This window comes from Oryzias latipes, chromosome 7, assembly GCF_002234675.1.
Source record: "Oryzias latipes chromosome 7, ASM223467v1".
In the NCBI taxonomy this organism is placed as follows: Eukaryota; Metazoa; Chordata; class Actinopteri; order Beloniformes; family Adrianichthyidae; genus Oryzias; species Oryzias latipes.
In genome coordinates, this window is record NC_019865.2 from 2,470,157 (window position 1) to 2,486,586 (window position 16,430).

Below are 16,430 nucleotides of genomic sequence, written 5' to 3' on the forward strand. Positions count from 1 at the left end.
CTCAAAAAGTTTTTAAAGATGATTATTTTATTTACCAAATCGGCAAAAGTGGAACAGTTGTTTGTTACCACAGGATGGTATGCATGCTGCACCTATTGTAAATACGAACTTGTTCTTAATAGCTTACCTGGTTAAATAAAAGTTAAATAAAATTAAGAAAAGATGCATGCATGCAGCAGTAACGGATGCATGCATGCATCAGTAACAGATGCATTGATGCAGCAGTAACAGATGCATGGATGCAGCAGTGACAGATGCATGGATGCAGCAGTGACAGATGCATGGATGCAGCAGTGACAGATGCGTGCATGCATCAGTAACAGATGCATTGATGCAGCAGTAACAGATGCATGGATGCAGCAGTGACAGATGCATGGATGCAGCAGTGACAGATGCATGGATGCAGCAGTGAGAGATGCATGGATGCAGCAGTAACAGATGCATGGATGCAGCAGTAACAGATGCATGGATGCAGCAGTAACGGATGCATGGATGCAGCAGTAACGGATGCATGGATGCAGCAGTAACAGATGCATTGATGCAGCAGTAACAGATGCATGGATGCAGCAGTAACGGATGCATGGATGCAGCAGTGACAGATGCATGGATGCAGCAGTAACGGATGCATGCATGCATCAGTAACAGATGCATTGATGCAGCAGTAACAGATGCATTGATGCAGCAGTAACAGATGCATTGATGCAGCAGTAACAGATGCATTGATGCAGCAGTAACAGATGCATTGATGCAGCAGTAACAGATGCATGGATGCAGCAGTAACGGATGCATGGATGCAGCAGTAACAGATGCATGGATGCAGCAGTAACGGATGCATGGATGCAGCAGTGACAGATGCATTGATGCAGCAGTAACAGATGCATGGATGCAGCAGTGACGGATGCATGGATGCAGCAGTAACAGATGCATGGATGCAGCAGTAACAGATGCATGGACGCAGCAGTAACGGATGCATGGACGCAGCAGTGACAGATGCATTGATGCAGCAGTAACAGATGCATGGATGCAGCAGTAACGGATGCATGGATGCAGCAGTAACAGATGCATGGATGCAGCAGTAACGGATGCATGGATGCAGCAGTAACTGATGCATGGATGCAGCAGTAACAGATGCATGGATGCAGCAGTAACGGATGCATGGATGCAGCAGTAAAGGATGCATGGATGCAGCAGTAACGGATGCATGGATGCAGCAGTAACGGATGCATGGATGCAGCAGTAACAGATGCATGGATGCAGCAGTGACGGATGCATGGATGCAGCAGTAACAAATGCATTGATGCAGCAGTAACGGATGCATGGATGCAGCAGTGACGGATGCATGGACGCAGCAGTAACAGATGCATGGATGCAGCAGTAACGGATGCATGGATGCAACAGTGACGGATGCATGGATGCAGCAGTAACAGATGCATGGATGCAGCAGTAACAGATGCATGGATGCAGCAGTAACAGATGCATGGATGCAGCAGTAACAGATGCACGCTTAACACCTCTTTTCTCAAAGGAGCATCCCTTAAAAATGTATATTTTGATTTTTGTTAATACACAGAGTATTTAAACATCACCTGTCAGAATTACAACAACGTAAACTGATGTTTGACCTTCAGCTGCAGGGTCTCGTTTTATTGGTATCTGGGACAGTAAACTGGAACATCAGTTTAAATGACGACTTCCTGGTAAATACGATAAAGGCCAGCTGGACAACCGTGCACTTGGAACACTTACAATGAGTTATTTTTGGGTCAAGTGTCTGAAGTGAGCTTTTGTTTAAAAAAACCTCTTAAAATATACTGTATATGTGAGTTGATGATAAAGTATCAAAACCTTCTGATGACAGGAATATGTTCACAATTTTTCCTCAAACTTTTCTTGGATTCTTAAAATTGTCTTTCGAAGCTCAATCCAATGAAGCGTTGAGTGAAGCCCCGTTCCTGCTGATGTTCCTAACCCTCAGATTCGCTCATCCGTGGCAGCTGCGATCATCTCTGCCACATTTTCTGATAAAGAAATATGTTTTTGGGACTATTCAAGCACTCAAAGCCCCTCTAAATGGGTTTAGCTGCAGGGGCCCGTCTTTGGAAATTGCAACACACCCACCAGAAATTTCTCTTTGACCGTAGATGCAGTTTGTCTTATTCTGTTTGTGCCACTCTGCCTTCATTACCGAGTGTTGTATTTGGACCTGATCCTCCGTCTTCTGACCCTGACTCTGTTTGCCTGCTGCCTGCTGCCTGCCCTGACCCTCGCCTGGATTTTGGCCATCCTATCTCTTCTCTGGTGAACTTATTGCCCGTTATCGACTCCTGCCTGCCTTATTTAGCTTTGTGGACTTTTAGTTTAGCTAATAAACCTGCTGCACTTGGATCTCCTGCCGCCGCTGCTGCTGCTTCTGTGGTTGTGGCTGCAGGAACCATGTTTTTACATTCTCAGCCTCTTGGATTCCATTATCAGGAAGGATGTCTTCATAAATACATTTTTACCAATGCGAGGTTTCTGTTTCTGTCATGATATACTTTTGGCGATCAGACTAAAGTTTAGCTTTCTTTTTTTGTCTAAAAGCTTTTCCCTGAAAACCGAGAAACGAATGGGAGCTGTGATGCTGGTGTTGGTGAGCATGCAGCTGTCAGTGGGGTCACTGTGTGGAATGCTGCTGTAAATGAAGGGCTGTGTTTCGAACTGCATGATGCTGCAGCCCACACGTGCGCACACAACCAGCATTCCTGCAGCTTCCTGCAGACATGTTTGTCTTAGTTTTCTCCAAATCCCCAGTCCCACATGTTACATGTTTTTAAGACTTGAAAAGTTGAACATGTTGGTGGTTGTAGCAGTTTCAGAATCACAATCTTATCGTCTTAGGGATGTTGTTTAACATATTAATAACAAAACTCTTACAAACCTGCTGAAACATCCATCTATTTATCTTTTTAAGGCCACTCAATCCCTTTCAGGGTTGCAGGACTGCTGGGGTTGGATGAAGGCTGACCTGTTTTGTCACTTCAGACTTTCTAAAGTCTGTGGTCAAAATCTCAATTGTTAACTTTAACACCCTAAAAACTAGTTAAACCAATAACAAGTTTTGTTACAATGAAGAATTTTGTAATTTTTGGAATTTTTTTGCAATTTTGTAAATAACTCATTCAATTATAACTTTTTATTCTGGACAAAAAAACGTCACCGGCACGAATCGATTTCTAACAGAGAAATGTTGGGATTCCCAAAGACAGTAAACCCACAGAAGTTGTAGTTTTACTGCAAATTTCAGTCATTCCTACATTTTTTCTTTTCTTTTCTTTATTTTTGTCTCAAGATGATTTCATATAGTAGCCATACATGCATAGTATATTTAATGTTGTAGAACAAACAAAAGACGTTTTGTGCAGGTTAGAAAAAACCTGTACATCATATCTGTATATATATATTTTTAATGATTCAAACTATACCTAGCATTTATTTCCTTTAGGCATTTCCCAGATTCCAAGTTAACGCTGATAGCTAAGTGTGAATTTAAGTGTTTCTAACCCTAAAACATTTACAGCAGTAAAAAGAGAATTTTGGCATCATGGTGTCCTTTACAAGGATCACCATGTTCAACACATACACATTTTAAGGACTGTGGAAAAACTACCTGCACCCTCATAAATCCCTCCATATATTTAGACTCAGTTTACACTTTTGTTTTTACATTAAATAAGACGTACCTTTTTAAAATCTAACTTCTATTCATAGGAATGTTTGAGTTTATATCCATTTTCCCCCCCAGATTAATTAAGGGATGCAAGTAGAATGTCAAAATCAAACCACATAACTTTTAGATTTTTATAATTTTCTTTTTGACGGATCTGTCATCAGTGGCATGATTGGTCTCCAAATGGCAGAGTGAGTTCTTTGGAATCCGAATCTTTGAATTGCTGAGCTGTTTTTCCGTCAGGTCAAAGTCTTGATGAGCTGTAAAGGGTCATCTACAAACAGGGTTAAACAGGGTTAAAGTTCACCCCCCCCACCCCCCCGTGTCCCTTCATTCCCAAACTTTTAAAAATAAACTGCTAAACACCTTTCGTCTGTCGAGACACAATTATACACATATCCAACCCTGCAGGCTCATTCCTGCAAATCATTGGGAAACACAGTTACATTCCAGTTCTAAGCAGTACATTTATTGTGAATGTCCTTTGTTTTCCTTTGTTTTCGCATCTGTTTGTTTTAGTGAAAAGTAGAAAGTTCCAAGATGCGTGCCGGCACAAAGACGGTCAGGCCTGCAGGCACGGACGTGTGCTCCATGCTAAACTAGTGCTGTGTATAAATTTGCCTAAGTGTTTGGCCAAGGTCTGCGGCTGCGTGCAATCGATGTGCCAAAAGCAATAAATCAGCGGAGGACTGACCAGAACGCCACTACAGCTCAGTCTGATGGAGCAGGTGGACTTCAGGATCTCCCTGACGCTCATTTTTCTTTCAGGAGAGACTTTGATGGGGTTTAAACGATCCAAGGATCTTTATGTCTAATTTATTTATCAGGGATTTTATTTTTTATATTTCAGGATCTACAGTTTCCTGCCTGAAGGAAATACCGTAACTAGAGTTTATGGAAGGTAGTTCATTGAAGAAGATTGGGAACCAGTTTCTAAAAGTTTCTACCTGTTGGGGGTAAAAAAAGTGATCTAAAACCCCTTTGACATCTACATTTATTTCTAATTATGATATAAAAAAGTCACCTATTTTTCTGCTGTCAAGCAGATGTTACATTAGGTAAGTTTGGAGTAGAAGAGGTGAGAGATGTATTTGGATCCATTGGCATCAAGGGTCAAAACGTTGAATTTTAATGATCTAAATGTTTAGACGTTTTGGTTCTACCTATTACATCTGTGGTCAAACTTTTGGTCAAAACATCAGGACAATTTTTAAAGTTGCTGCTGGTATAATGATGTAGGAGAACTTTGTGGTTTTATTTCCTGGAAGCGGCAGTAGAATGTATAATATATACCAGAACAGCCTGAAGCAGAATCTCATCGGTTTGTCCCGTTTAAGCTGGAAAACTGCAAATATTTCGGCAATGATTTGATTGGTTGCCTCTTTATTGCCCTAAAAGGATTCAAACGATATTTGTGTAGGCTTGATGTACAAGCAATTATTGTAAAACCGCATCATCATATAGGATAAATATTTAAAGAAACATTTAATATAAAAAGTAAAACATTTAACTGCTGTCATAGAGCATTGTGGGAAAGTCTAGAATAATCATTAAGAGAGAAGCTCCATATTTAACCCTCTTTCAGGCTCTTCTATCATCAAGTCGTTTTTTTCTCACAAAAAGGAGCATTTCTGTCCTTTTTGATCTAATTTAAGCGTTATGGAAAGACTCCAACGTTGTTTCTTAGTTCACACTTTCTTTGTCTTCGTCCCAGTTTAGTCAAAATGATCTTGATATCGTCAGATTTACTTCTTCGCAAATCTTTGACCACGGAGTGCACATGTGCTGCTTGCTTTCCACTTATTTATAGAATTTATGTTTCATCTAAGTGGGACAGAAATGGTGCAAACAGACTTTTTGATTGTTCCTTTTAAAACTAAAAAGCAAAAGTCCCATCTCCTTGTCATGTGTGTACTGGCGCTTGTTGTTTTTTTTTGCATTAGTGTTCTGCCGAACATTCAGCAGGATCATAAAGCTGAATCTGACATAAAGCAGAACAGTCATCTGTTATTTGATGGCCAGTGTGAAGGACTACATCCTCTACTGCTGGGTAGAGCCTCCGTGGTGCAGCGGTAGGGCGGTCGACCCATGATCGTAAGATTGCAGGTTCGATTCCCGCCTTGCACGCCCATGAGTCGATGTGTCCTTAACAATTAAAGATCATACTCACTATTTGACGAATGTAGTTCAGGCCACCATCTTTGTAGTCCTCTAGACTACAGTTTTGTAGTCAATGGCGACCATTTTTGTTGTTTTGGACCATTTTTTAAAAATTTAAACCATGATTTTGTCCTTGGGCAAGACACTGAACCCCACCTTGCCTCTGGTGGTAGGCGGGCGGAGCCGTCACCAGTGTGTGAATGTGTGTGTGACTGGGTGAATGGGTCTGTGACTGTAAAGCGCTTTGGGCCTTGTAGGTAGAAAAGCGCTATAGAAGTACACGCCATTTACCATTTATCACAGCCTCACTGGAGAAAGACATTATTGATGAGGAGAGACTGAGGAATGTAATGAAAGGAAGACGGTGATGCACAGAAGTTAGACAGAGTCGCCATGAAGCCTTGGGCCCTTTGTTAAGGGTTGCCCACACCACGCAATGAACATTTTGCTGGATGTTTGCTCAGCAGCTCAGATTAAAGTTCAAGGATCTTGGTGGCATTCATACTGGGGTGTCTTGTTGAAAATAAATCTGCAGATGTTTCTTGTGCTTTTAAATAATGGATCATGCTGCATCTTAATCATATGGTAAAAGTCTGGGTAAAAATGACTAGGGGGGGCCTCCAACGAGCATTTATCTCTCTGAAATAATGTTGCTCATAAAACTGTGAGCTGTAAAAACATGAGGGCGACAGTCCATGGAGATGCACTGAAGTCAATATGGAGGAGGATGAGTTCAGTGAAACTCTTTGATGTGACGAAGACATATGGGGTGCATGTGTGATCTTTGGATTTTAAAACACAATTTTAATAAGTAAAGAGGTGAACTTTAGGCCTTAGTCACAACGGCCCTTACAGGTGAATCAAGGCTGTCTGAGGGTGAAAAATGGTCAAACCTGGTGGCCCCCAACAAAATATTAAGATTGTGACAAATTGCTGAACCCGTATAGCGGGAAATGCTGGTATAGGACCCGTTATGCAGGAGACCAGGCTTAGTTGACAGAACACTTAATAAATAAACTTAAACAGGAAAAAGTCCCATGGAGAAACAAAACGGGCGACAAAGCACCTGACCAAAAACCAAACCACAACACTTGGTCCTCACAGCTTGTCTGCGCTTCAGAATCCGCTGGAATTACATTATTAAGGGTGTCTATGGTTGAAGAATAACGGCAGTTGAAAAAATGTCAACACTGGAGCCATGTAAATAAAATGGTAACCTGAGCTTTTAATGCCGAATGAAAGTTGTAATAAATACGAGGAACCACTCCTCAGTTTACTTATTCTGAAGAGATAAATGAGTGTTTGACCACCTTAAACTGCCCTTGCCCAGTTTTTGGGTGCATTTATTTCTCAGTTTGATTTAAGTGCCGTCTATATTTTGAAAATTTAACAAACACTGTTTAAGGACATTGTGTTTCAAAATGTAGACATTGTTTCTGCTGGATTGTCTTTAGCGGCTTCCAGACAATCGATATTCTGAAGGCAGCTTCGGAGTGATTAACACTTCTTTTGAAAGATGCCTGCACCAAGAGTCAATACAACTACGACATTCTATTGTTTATCGTCTGTGTTTTCTTTTTTTTTCTATTCCAGCATTACTGATTCAGTGCGCTGCTGAACGTTTATCATCTCATCATGCTGTTATCCAGGTGTCCTCGCTGGAAGACCTCTGAACGTGCAAAAGCTGACTGATTTCTGCTTTCTCTCTGTCTCAGGGCTGGTGACGGATGAGGCCGATGGAGGGATGAGGATATAAGAAGAAGAGGAGGAAGAAACGGAAGTGGAAAACAATTGCTTGGAAATTTCTTCTTTTGTTTCAGTAGTACGTTGCGCTCTTGTACGGGACCGACTGCTGTCAAAAGTACAGACACCCTCTTGCTCACACGTTCCCTTCCCCCTCCATCATGTCCTCCCACTTCAGTCCACCCCTTGTCATCCTCCCCTTCATCCTTGTCCTCTCCTTTGGCTCCACCTCTCCTACCTCCTCCTCCTTCTTTTCCTTCTCTCCCCCGGAAGGAGGTCTCACTCATTTGGTGGTCCACAACAGAACTGGAGAAGTCTATCTGGGTGCCGTCAACTGGATCTACAAGCTTTCAAGCAACCTCACCAAACTGCGAAGCCACGTGACTGGTCCCGTCACGGACAACCCTCGGTGTTACCCCCCCCCTGGTGTGCAGTCCTGCCCCCACGAGCTGGTGCAAACTTCAAATGTCAATAAACTTCTGCTGCTCGATGCGGCCCACAACCGTTTAATTGCATGTGGGAGTACTTCCCAGGGAATCTGCCAGTTCCTACGTCTGGATGATTTATTTAAGCTTGGGGAGCCCCACCACCGTAAAGAGCATTATCTATCCAGCGTGGCTGAAGCAGGCACCATGTCAGGGGTGGTCATCTCCCCAGATATCTTTAGCGGGGACGGCAAACTATTTGTTGGTACTCCAATCGATGGAAAGTCCGAGTACTTCCCAACGCTGTCAAGTCGCAAGCTGATGTCCAACGAGGAGAATGCCGACATGTTCAGCTTTGTTTACCAGGATGAGTTTGTCTCATCTCAGCTTAAGATTCCCTCTGACACACTCTCCAAGTTCCCCGCATTTGATATCTACTACATCTACGGCTTCAACAGTGAGCAGTTTGTGTACTACCTGACCTTACAGCTCGACACACAGCTCACCTCACCAGATGCAAGCAGTGAGCAGTTCTTCTCGTCTAAGATTGTCCGGCTTTGTGTTGACGATCCAAAGTTCTACTCCTACGTCGAATTCCCCATCGGTTGCACCAAAAACGGAGTGGAGTACCGCTTGGTTCAGGATGCCTACTTGGCCCGGCCGGGGGCCCGTTTAGCCCGATCACTCGGCATCAGGGAGCACGAGGAAGTTCTGTTCACCGTGTTCGCCCAGGGTCAAAAGAACAGAGCCAAACCACCCAAGGAGACGGCTCTGTGTCTGTTTACAATGAGGCAGATAAAAGAGAAGATCAAAGAGAGGATTCAGTCGTGCTACAGAGGAGAAGGGAAGCTCTCCCTGCCTTGGCTGCTCAACAAGGAGCTGGCCTGCATCAACTCGGTGAGAGCTTTCCACCATTTTGCTTGTTTTCTCTTACTTAAAAAACACAAGAATTAGCTTTTTTTTTGCTGTTTATTTCCTGTCAATTTAGATGTTGTTGTAACTTGGGTGAGAATTGTTATATTATTTCATTCCACTGGAGTTATCCAGGGCTAAAGTAAAGAGAAAAAGCTATCAACATTGCATTTTTATGTTGAATAATTAAAATAAAATAAAAATTAAAGTTTTCTTGTAACCAAAATAACTGCAAATGTAATAAAACATTTGACCTTGGTCAGAAAAACTGAAGTATGGGTGAAAAGACTCGTTCAGGCTCAATGAATTTCTATAAAACATTGTTTACACCTGTTTTTACATTTATTTGGCTTTTTTTTACACTTTTTGATCACTAAAACAAGTGTAACCCCCATATTCCCAAAAATGCAGTTCCTCTAAGACCTTAATGTATTCAATTTGCAACCTGTGTAGTCATAAAATAAATTCTGTTGATGCAGCTAAGACACGAATGCACCGCGTGTCAGTATAAAAGGTTAAAACACAACTATAAATTCTGTTTGCTATACAAGTCCAGAGAGATGCGAAGACTTGTAACTGTTAAAAACCTACCAACCAACCTACCAAGTCTTAGTGACAATCTTGATAATCTTTGTTACAAAGTCTTGAGGAAAATGGAGAACCTTCTCAAGAGTGAGCAAAATGAGTCCAATAACACATCAAGGACTTATCCCACAACAGCTTATATATGTGCATTAATGATAAACAGTTATGATGCACGCACAAACACGCTTCATAAAACCAGCTCCATCAACTAATCGTTACATTATAACTGCATTTCCATCATTTTTTTACCATAACATAAAGTGCCATTTGACCTATTCATGATAAAGCTGCATTTCAGGCCCATCAGATATTTTTCCTTCCTATTTTGCAGATCTACAGACTTGTTTCCTTCAGCTCCATGACTTCCGGGGAACACTCATACAGTACACGCACACGTCTCTGCACAAGCACATGGCTGTCACATTAGCTCTTACCCTCACCTGCACCTCCATCTGTCCTGGTGACTCTCTTAACAGAGGCAGAACACCCATTTACAACATTTAACAAAGTTGTGTAGAACCTCGCAGTAAAGCAACGTTTTTCCAGAATGTGCTGTGACAACATTTTAAAGCACTTGTTTGCATGTTCTCCCCGTGCATGTGTGGGTTTTCTCCGGAGACTCCGGCTTCCTCCCACCTTCCAAAAACATGCTTCATAAGTTCATTGGTCACTCCAAATTGTCCATAGGTGTGAATGTGAGTGTGCATGGGTGTGTGATATGTGTGACAGACTGGACCCCGAAAGGGACAAACAGAAGATGAATGAAGGAATGAATGAATGAATGAATATTACATGCAAAGTTTTCCAATTAAAAATAATCAGTTACACTTTCATGTACAGTAAAACTGTTTCATTTAAAAAAAAGTTTTTTTTTTCTACTCCGTTTGGTGAAACTTTCCCAATCAAATTTTAATGGGGATTATATGAGGAATCCTTTTTTTTTATTTTACATCTGAATGTTTTAAATAGATGAGCAGTCACAATGAAACACCTGGAGGTTATGGTCATTAATGTGCAACTAAAGGCTCTAGATCACTAATATTGATTGAAATGAAGTCATTTGCCTTGCTTTGTTATATGTGGGCGTGTGCACATATATGTGTGTTTGCCTGTATTTCCTGTCACCCACATGTCATGCACTCACACGTTCCCAGCCCTTTATGGTCATGAATAATTCACCTGGTCTCACCTTCTGTTATTCAGTCAGTGCTCCATAACAACCTGCCATAAATCTCCAGACCATTCCCCACCTTTCCTTTCAGTCTATTTCCTGTACATTATCTCTTTTTATCCACCGTCTCTCACTGTGGTCGCGTCATTTGCATATTTAGCCTTTCTCCTTTTTGATCTCTGTCTCTTTTCTTTGATAAAGTTCGTCTTCGCTTTTTGATTTTGCGTCTGTGTGGGTTTGGGGGCGGTGGTGGTGGTGCTGTATGGGGATGTGTGTAAAAGGGGGAAGCTGAGTGGGGGCTGAACATAAATCAAAAGAGGAAGATGATGGAAGTGACAATGTGCAGAGTGATGGAAGGATGGAGTGTAGTTTTAATGAGGGGGGGGGGGGTTGGGGTCAAGGTGTGGAAAAAAGGGAAGGTGAGCTAAGATGGCAGGATGGAGGACAAAAACGTCTTTTCAGGCTCTGTACTTTATAGATAACTAGTAGCTTAAAGTAGTTTTCACTACACTGTCAGTTCCTGAATGGGTTTTTAATATCTAAGAATATGGCAGCAATAATTAAATCCCCGTGTTTGTACATTAAGTTTATCTCAGAAGTGCAAGAAAAACTGGTTACACTAATCTTTTAATAAAGCACCCATATGGGTGAGAACGTCCTCCTTCAGTTGTTTTATAAGGATATTATACAATGCCCAAACAGAATTTGAGTCTTCTATTTTAGTTTTGTCACGATTTGGCTTTAGGTCAGCATCATTCATCAAGCTGTTTTACACTTCTTACTATTTTTGACACCCAACAAATCTGAGACACATTCTACACCTTTTTTAACGATAAAAAAAAAGTCAAACTGTTTTTTTTTTGTTGTTGTTGCTTTTGAGCGGCACAAAATTCCTCCAACATGAGTGAGGCCCTGCGGCTCGTGAGGAAACAGAGGACCCTTCAGATTGGCATTTTGGAAATTGCCTGTTCCTAGTTTATCACCGACAGTCAGGTCCCAGAGAGATGTCCCTGCTAACTGTTTGCCTATTGCTAGCTCGGCCTTTTGGGAGTCAAGTGTGACAGTGTAGAGATTTGAGATGAAAACAACGAGATATTCTTCAAAGAAACTCAAAAGACTGCACTTTTAAGTTGTGGTTATTTTCCTCACCTGGTTAAAATCCCACGTGAAGCCTTCCTTCAAACTGACATGTTATTTTTGTAAATGCTTTTGTCTCCTTCCACTATTTTGGCTTCCATGTACCTCTAGTCTTTACACCTTAGCAGGTTAAACTCCCACAGACTGTTGTCACTATAAAAACGTGCATGGAAACCTAAATAATCCTCTAAATTACCTTTTCAAATGATCTTATGGCACCAGGATGCTGATCTTAAAAAGAATGGTTGAATGGTCTCATGCTGATAAATTGGAGAGTGTCACAAATTTATAATTAAATGTTACTTTGGCTGGGGTGCTTGGTGGCGCAGTGGTTAGCGCTCTTGCCTCACAGCAAGAAGGCCCCCGGTTTCAGGAGGAGTTGAACCAGAACATCAATGGGGGACCTTTCTGCCTGGGTTTTTTCCGGGGACTCCGGCTTCCTCCCACCGTCCAAAAACATGCTTCTTAGGTTAATTGGTTAATCTAAATTGTCCCGAGGTGTGAATGTGTGGGTGTGTGATTGTGGACACTTTACCCTGCGACAGACTGGCGACCTGTCCAGGGTGCCCCCTGCCTTCGCCCACAAGTGGCCGGGATTGGCTCCGGCAGCCCCGTGACCCCGAAAGGGAATAAACGGAAGAAGATGAATGAATGATAATTTGACTTCATTTGGATCAGATTCTGTTGGAGCCAGAGATGCTCTGGCTAACTGCAACTTTTACGCATGCAGACACTGTTAGACCCATGCGTTTGATTATGCTAATGGATGTACAGTTACATGATCGTCCTTTATGGCCATCTGCTGTTGTGCCTGTGATCGATCAAGGTCGTGTCAGCCGTGCTCGCTCTGGGATGTCACTTTGATGAATTTATCATCGTCCTGCGCAGGCATGTTCACCGTCTCCTGACGAGAGCAGTGACAGCTCGTTGCCCCGGCGCTCTGTGGAAGCTCTCGAAGCGGCACGTTTCAGTAGACAAAGTCAGGTCAGTCAGTCAAGAGTCAGATACTCCTCTCTACCTGGAAGCCGTCGAATCTCATCATGTTGGACGTTGCCTGAGAAGATCATTTACCAGTTTAAGAAGGACGGAAATAAAAAAAACAAAAAACTCTTTTAAATCAGACGTCACTTCAAACACCTGATCAAGAATATTTGTAGATTAAGTTTTCCAGCTTTTCAGTTTTGCTTTCTTGGCAGTGATGAGTTTTGCCATTTGATGGGATATGACAACCTAAAAAGGTAAATAAACTGCTCAGTTATCACAAAGATAAAGTGTCCTCCAGTCCAAAAAATCAACTTCAGAATATAAAAGAGTTTATCTTTATAAAACCTTTAAGTGCAACTTTTTCTTGTGGAGGTCCTTGAAGGTTTAGTAGCAAGGGGTGACACTAGACATCCAGCATTTGTTCTTCATATTTAACCAGAAAAAAAGGTTCCTATAAATCTTAATTTGAGAAAAAATGAGGAAATTATTTCACTGTTTGAGAAATGGATTTTCATCAACATGTTAAACGTCTCTTCTTGATGCACTGAATATTTTTTATTTGAGCAGCTCTGGCGAAATGAAAAAAAATATATATATATATATACAATAATCTTTTTTTCAATTTGACATACATACAATTTTCCAAATTTGAGACTTTTTTTTAATGGAATGCATAAGATGTGAAGCTTGGTTTGTGTAGATTACTTCGATTTGTGGGTCAGCTTTGCTCTAAAGAGGAGTTATCACTTAATTTATTACCAAAGCTTTGTTTTTTAAGCTGAGCACAACCAGATCACAGTCAACAGTGTTTTTGTTAAGCTGCACAGAGGAGAAGTGGACGGCGTTACTGTAAAATTACTGTAAATTTGTCAATTTTTCCCACCATTCATTCCTAGTTAGCTTGTCGTAGTTTGCACGTCTTGCCTTCTGGTGCCTCTGGTTTTCTAACCCCTGCAAACAACCATAGTCTGTTGCCATATTAGGCAGACATACTGTAGTTTTTTTGAATTTAAGCAAAGTATGCCAACTTCCATAGGTCCTGGAACTTTCCAGTTGACTTTTTAGAAATGATCTGAAAAGAAGGGTCACACGACAACATTACTACAGGTTTGTAACGGATATTCAGCCAACCACAATCAAGAAATCATAAACTTATTTTTTAGTCCCGGTGGACAAATATTATTGATTTTTTCAAAGGAGCCTGCTGGCCGATGAAAATTTGAACGTGTGACACATTTGGCCGGACTTTAGACATGCCGGCTTTAGATAAACAAATTTTTTTTTATGCTCCCTCCATTATTCTTAATGTATATTTTATCGCTGGTGATTGTTGATGGCCTAGATTCTAGTCAGTCACTTTTGTAGCTTGCTTTTTTCCATCCCCCATCATTACCGGTGGGTCTCAGTGGACGGATCATGCTTTTGTTTGCTGGAATGAAAACTCCCTAATGACACAAACGCTGTCAGTCATGTGCGGAATGCAGCGAACTGTTTTCTAAATGTTTTTTTTTCACCCTTTTTGAATATATTCATGTAAACAGCCTGGTTCCTAAAGAAATCGTCTTCATTAGTACATTTGATAAACTGTAAAAAATCCAAACAGCTGGTGGTGTTACACATTTATGTGGTTGAACACCGACTAAACTTTGTAGGCTAACAAATGATCTGGTCTGTTGCCATTCAAATAGAACTGTGGTATATTGTTAAAGCACTGATGGGGATTAAAAAGCAAATCAAACCAGAAACAAATATGACTAACAGCAGGATTATGGTAGTAAATAAAAATGTTTCTTTCACAATTATAGGATTTTTAGAAAAACAAAATTTAGAAATGGGTCTTAGAAAATACCCAAAGCCTTCAATAAGCTCTCAGACTGAAACAACGAGATTTAAATGCAGCTTTTCAAACAATACGTCAAAATCCATCTAATCTCAAGTGATTAGAATCTGTCACATGAAGCCATTTCCCTCTGCAGGGTATTTGGGCCGCTCAAAGGTCAAGCTCTCTGACCCAAAGGGAAGTTCATTTCAACTTCATCATAGTGCATCATCATGGCGGGCTGTTTGCTACGCTACAATCTTCCACCACTTATTTGCGCTTCAATATTCGTGGTTCCACATATTTGTTGTTGTCAGTCATGTGACTTTTCCAGTTCATCACAAAAACTCAGCTCAAGACGCTTCGCTGCTAAGGGATATTTCACAGCTACTTCCGCCGGTTCCTGAATCGCTATAACCGAAGTTTGTGCCCCTGCATGGAGAAATTGCATCAGCTGACTTAGAAGCGATCAGAAAATATCCTCATAAGCTGAAGAAAATAACCAGGGAGAATAATAATCACCCAGATGAATGAATGATGGATGAAACCGGACTATTCTGGAAGAAGATGCCCTCTCGCACTTCACTGATGAAGGAGGAAGCCCAGGCTCCTGGTTTGAAGGCACAGAGAGACAGAGTGACATTCCCAATGTGCCTTTTAAAGTACAGTCAATTTCTCTAAAATAAAAATAAAAACTTTTTAAGGTGAGCAATATTCCAATGTTCTTTAATAAATGTTTTACAAAGCATCAGAAATGTTTTAGAAGTGGATTCTTCAGATTCCTTGGTGTTCCCGAATACAGGGGGAATACTGTATATGTAGAAATGCAAGATAAGCCAAAACATCCAGTATTTACCATCCCCTAATATGTTTGACTTTAAGCTGCAACTGCAGTCCCCCCCCCCCCCCATTGACTGGTAGCATCCGGTTTAAATCAAATGAAGTCAATTTAGCCGCCATTTTTCCCACAAAATGCAGATGCCACCATGTAAGACGATGACCCAGACGATGTCAGTAAACAGTGATCGGTCTGAATTGGTCTGAGTTTCTATGGCAACCACTCTCACCCATCAGGAGTCAGCTTGCTGGAAGGCCACACCCCTAGTACTTGAAAGAGGGCTGCAAGAAATCTGTCAATCAAACGTTTTGAACGTTGGATGTGGGGGGCCAGCAGGCTCCGCCTACATTTGAATTGAGGCACCTGATTGGTCAGTTTATAACTTGAATAACTTGAAATACAGAAAAAATTAGGGTTATTAACAAAATTTAAAGAAAAATGCATCAGATTAGGAGTGGCTTTTCGGACCAATAGAATGACGGAGAAGCAGCTGTTCATTTATTTAACTTTGTTTCTATAGAAGTCTGAGATTTTGGCTTCTTGGAGCCAGCGGGTACTTCCTGTTTGGAATGCCAGGGGAGAGGGTTCACTCAGTCCAGTCAATACTCATGCTCACGCCCTGTTAAAAATTATGTTTTTTGTCTTGATTTTGTGTTCATAATGATTCTGATTGAGAATTTAAGTGCCTTTTTTTATTTTTTATTTTTTTTACTGCAAACATGGAGTCCATGGATTACACGGAATTATCAGATCCTAAGCTGTAGACTGGTCTTCTGTCTGTTTTCTATTTTATCTTGCAAGTTTTGGTGATGTCATTTATGTTTGCTTGGATGGAGACCACTAGAGCTCAAAACAGCTTTCAATCTGCTCAAAAAACACCAAACAGCTGGATGAATGAAAGACTTGTGTGCGTACCAGACTGAATGTGTAGTTTCCTAAAGCATGGACGT

The 16,430-nt window shown here is 41.2% G+C and overlaps 1 protein-coding gene across 2 annotated transcripts in view; it reads left to right on the forward strand.

Moving 5' to 3' along the window:
- LOC101175236 (plexin-A1) overlaps nt 1–16,430 on the forward strand; it is a 260,037-nt gene that overhangs the window by 22,625 nt on the left and 220,982 nt on the right. For both annotated transcript variants that reach the window (XM_020704419.2, XM_020704420.2), the window contains exon 2: nt 7,582–8,931. In XM_020704419.2, the coding sequence (XP_020560078.1) occupies nt 7,771–8,931 (1,161 nt within the window). In that variant the 5' untranslated portion in view covers nt 7,582–7,770. The remainder of the gene's footprint in view (nt 1–7,581; nt 8,932–16,430) is intronic.